The sequence below is a fragment of the Sinocyclocheilus anshuiensis genome, unplaced genomic scaffold (genome assembly GCF_001515605.1).
Source record: "Sinocyclocheilus anshuiensis isolate Anshui unplaced genomic scaffold, SAMN03320099.WGS_v1.1 scaffold822, whole genome shotgun sequence".
Taxonomy (NCBI): Eukaryota; Metazoa; Chordata; class Actinopteri; order Cypriniformes; family Cyprinidae; genus Sinocyclocheilus; species Sinocyclocheilus anshuiensis.
In genome coordinates, this window is record NW_015539892.1 from 1023952 (window position 1) to 1028302 (window position 4351).

The 4351-nt window shown below is 37.3% G+C and overlaps 1 protein-coding gene across 4 annotated transcripts in view; it reads right to left on the reverse strand.

The window, feature by feature from the left end:
* The window catches only part of LOC107685817 (metastasis suppressor protein 1-like), a 77143-nt gene that overhangs the window by 39520 nt on the left and 33272 nt on the right, over nucleotides 1-4351 (reverse strand). For all 4 annotated transcript variants that reach the window (XM_016482551.1, XM_016482553.1, XM_016482552.1 and 1 more), the window contains one exon: nucleotides 2388-2461. In XM_016482551.1, the coding sequence (XP_016338037.1) occupies nucleotides 2388-2461 (74 nt within the window). The remainder of the gene's footprint in view (nucleotides 1-2387; nucleotides 2462-4351) is intronic.

Below are 4351 nucleotides of genomic sequence, written 5' to 3' on the forward strand. Positions count from 1 at the left end.
CTTTAGGGATCTCATCTATGCACGAACAGCTTGTAACACTCCAAAGATAAAGGAAAACTTGAAATCGCATCATATGACCCCTTTAAGACAAACATGGAGACAGACCTATAATATAGGGCAGAAAATACTGCTGAGTACTGTCAGTGTAGTTATTTTGAAAATTGTTTGTTTGTAAGCTACATATATATATATTTTGAGTAACTGTTAACAAATTAGAATCAATGATCTTAAATTCTCACATCATGGATGAAAAGTGAAAAGAAGAGTGAAAGTGACTACACAAAGAACAAGCCTGTCACAAAGCCGACAACAATCTAAAGAACGTAAAACTCCTCAGACTGAAAGAGATGCCAAGCATGTCAACACTAACTTCCTAATCAAACACAAACTCAATCCAAACACATGAACCATTCCTTTATTTTCAGCGAGAACAGAAAAAAAAAAAACCTCCTCAACACAGTCAAGACCACCAAACAAAGACATTTCATGCAACCGTTTGCATCAGAAGGCATGACACAGCAGGTCTGAATCATGACAGCTCTTTCGTGTTAAGGTGCAGCAGCACCACTGGCAGCTAAATCTTTAAATGCTCTTTCACTCCCTTTTTCTGGCATGTCAAGGCCTCTTCTGTGTTCTGGGTAAATTAATTCTCTTAGGGTATGACAATATTTGCATGTGCAAATTGGGACAAAACACAGAATAAGTTAATACTACAGCTCCGTTCTAAAATCTAGTGAGCTGACATGCTGTCTGCAGCCTACATAAATACCTTTCACATGACGTCATTGTTGTGGACTTCCTCACAAATTTCCAAGGTGGAAGTCTGACGTCAATTGCCGTTCTACTGCATTTGTCCAAGGTGAAAACTGGAATTGGAAATTGGAATTGCTTTTTTTTTTTCACAACATGTAATTTAATGCAACTCACAACTGAACTAAGACATAACATTGTTTTGCTATTGGCCTATTCATCTGTGGACTAGGACATTAGAAACCGATCAGGTTTCAGCTACAAACAAAACAACTCACAAATTATTTACTACGGTTGCAGTGTTTCTTTGTAGACTAATTAGATCAAGGCAAAAGTAGTATATCAACAATAAGTATACAAGTCTAAAATGAAGCTTAAATAAAGAGGTTAAGATGGAAAAAAGGAAGTACACTTCCAATATTATGCTACATTGATTGAACTCATTAAGTAGACTAAAAAAAACAACTCAAGACAGATTCAAAATAGCACGTGGGCAACAGTGTCCGTGTTGTTGTTATGCTAATCTCATTCAGCGTTCAGCGGCATAAGATCAAGGTAAAATTCTTGGACTATCAGCAAGATAAACAGAGTCAGGGCTAAATCACAGCAGCAGTACAAAGAACGAGGAGTGCAAACACACAGCAAAAAGACTTTAGAAATGTACAGGTCACCTTAACAAGAAGTGGAGCTATGCAACCCAATACAGGGCCATTATGAGACAGTCATGCCTTCCTCCAGTTGTCTGAGCAGAGAACAATACGTTGATGACCTTCTTTTGGTTCTGTGTGAATTAAGGTTGAACATTTGTTGCCTTGGGTGATTTTACACCGCTTATTTCAGGACGTTAACACGCTGTCCTAAAGATGAGACCTCATAGTGCAAACAAATAAATTATAAATCTCAAAAAGATAATATAGAATAAACAAAAAGATAATACACTACATATAGAGCATAACAGGATAACCTGCATTACTAGTTTTCCGTTTTGATTGCAAGAACGATAAGAAAAAGCTGATCTTCAAAGTAAAAACATTTCCCTTAATCTCGCTCAAGAAGAATAAACAACATAATCCTACAAACGAGTTTGAAATGATAAAATAGAAAGTGAAACGGCTTTAATCAAAATTCTTATTTGGATGTGTGATATCCACTTTTAATATGTTTGTTTTCAACCAGAATTCCCAAACAAAGTCCTATCTGCCATTGGTCAATTAAACAGATAGCCCCGCCCTCAAATCATGCCGTTGGTCGAGCCAACATTGCGGTGTTGGGTTGGCCGGAATGCTCAACAAACAAACACAACAATGTTTTGCTAACACCACAGTGTTTACACTTTTCTGAGGGAGTCTATCTACAAATGCCTCACTGCACTTTAAACTGGCAGAAAGTGTTTTAACACTGACAATTTTACACACACATCAACTTAAATATATTAGCTCAGTCTCAGTACGTTTGAACCTTTTTTTTTTTTTTTATCAGTATGCACGGTCAAATTCCAGAGCGTTCGTGTCTGATGAATAACCTTTCCTGTGAAATACGACTAGCCTGTTTTCCTCATTATCATCACTGGAGAGACAGACTGTTTGAGCGGTGAGACAGCAGAGAGAGAGACAAAGGAGGTAGAGATCTCATCTTACCTCGTGTTCCAGTTGCAATGTCTGCCACTTTCTGGAAAGCATCCAGGAATGAGCTAGTGACGATGATTGTTGTCCTGAACGACAGAAAGAGAAAGAGTTTGTAAGAAAAACCTACAAGCAAAGTGGCTTTGACTGGATTCTTGCTAACAGTCGGTATATCACGACAAATATTTCCACCGACAGATTTTTGGAGCTTGCACCAGGTAGAGACGCAGGAGCCAACATTAACAGCACAGCAGTCCACAAAGCTCTGGCTGAATGATGTTTAAATACCTTAAGACACTGATAACTAAAGTGCAACTTACTACAAAACATTCTGCATATATTTTCTGCACTTTTTTCACCTTTTCTTGAATTCTGCAGAATTAATTTATGTAAATTAAGCTAATTCTAGATAAATATGTTAAAAACGTCATTAAACAGAATTGAAACTACAAAAGTTATACTGATACCTGAAAGCATTATCAAACTTATCAAACTAGCAACAAAAACAAATGCAGTTATAAACCGTAAACACCTTGTCTACAGTGGAAGTGTCAAAGCCATACATCATATCAGGATGTTTAAAATCAGCTGCAATTTTTGATTTCAGCAATAATAAAATGGATAAATTACTGTCCAATTTTATTTTCAATGCCAATCCATTTGTATAATAATGTTTATAGTACTAAAACTGCATATACACACATACAACATTATATATATATATGAAAGTATATACGAGACAAAATATTATTTAAATTAATATATATAATGTCACTACATCACTAAATTGTTTTCACATAATGTCACTACATCACTAAATAGTATTTAAATAACAGAAGTTTTTTTAAATACATAATTTAAATGAATAGCAAAAAGTATAAATATTCAAAATCATTTTATTTTATACAGACCAAGATAATAAAATGGCTGGAGTAGCTGTGCAGCACATTAGAAACAGAAACTTGATTATAGAAAGTCGTCAGTTGTAATAGGAAATATTTACTTTTGACAAGTTGCGACACAGGTGTTGTGAAAAAAAAATAAACATGAAAGAGGCATTGAATTTTATAAATGGTACGCACTCAAATTGGTGTTAAAAAAAAAAAAAAAAAAAAAAAGTTTCTCCCATGACATACAATGACGGGCATGTGGTAATTTCGAGGCTGAGCCCTAACATGTTAACATAATTTACAAGGTCCTGTTATTAAAATGTGCTCACCTTGGTTAACGTCTTCAGCTGAAGAGGCAGCATCTCTGTCATTGTCGGCACCCTCTCTCAGGGCGGGGGACGAAGCGGGCGTGGGCGCTAGGCTGACGTTAGCTGTGGTGCTGTCTAACAGTACCGTTGTAGCATCGCTATCGTTAGCTGAGCTGCTGGCTAACAGCACCGGTGTAGCATTATGAGGTCGTTTGTATTTCTGAAAAAAGTAATTCTAGACCAGCAATCTGTGCCTGACAGATTAAACCGGTGGCCATGAAATAAAGTGGTCTTGTTTAAAATTCCTAATCCAACTTGATTTGACATTCAACCAATGCACTTTAATTCCCGTTTATATCTGAAAGCTTACATATACTTGATCATTTGATTAGACCAGTGGATCTCAACCCGTGGCCCATCACGAATTCAAATGCGGCCCGCTGAACACAATTTTAAAAAATAACTTTCAGTTTTACAATTCATTTTAGTTTAGTTCGGTAACATTGAGCATCAGAATGGACACATTTGTTATTAAGCGAGAAAAACGAAATGTGGAAAATGCCGGCGAAGGAACGCATACAAACAAGAGTAGTCGCAGCAGTGAAGGTAGGAGAGTGCTGTACTTTCGGCATCAACTTTCGGTTTGCCCCGCCACTCACTTGAAGATGTTCAGGCTAGAGCCCTGCACGGGCCTCAAATACAGGCCCTAGTCCGGCCCTGACCCGTGATGTTCAGGCCCTAGCCCGGCCCTTGTCCGACAGCTTATCAGAATTACCGGCCT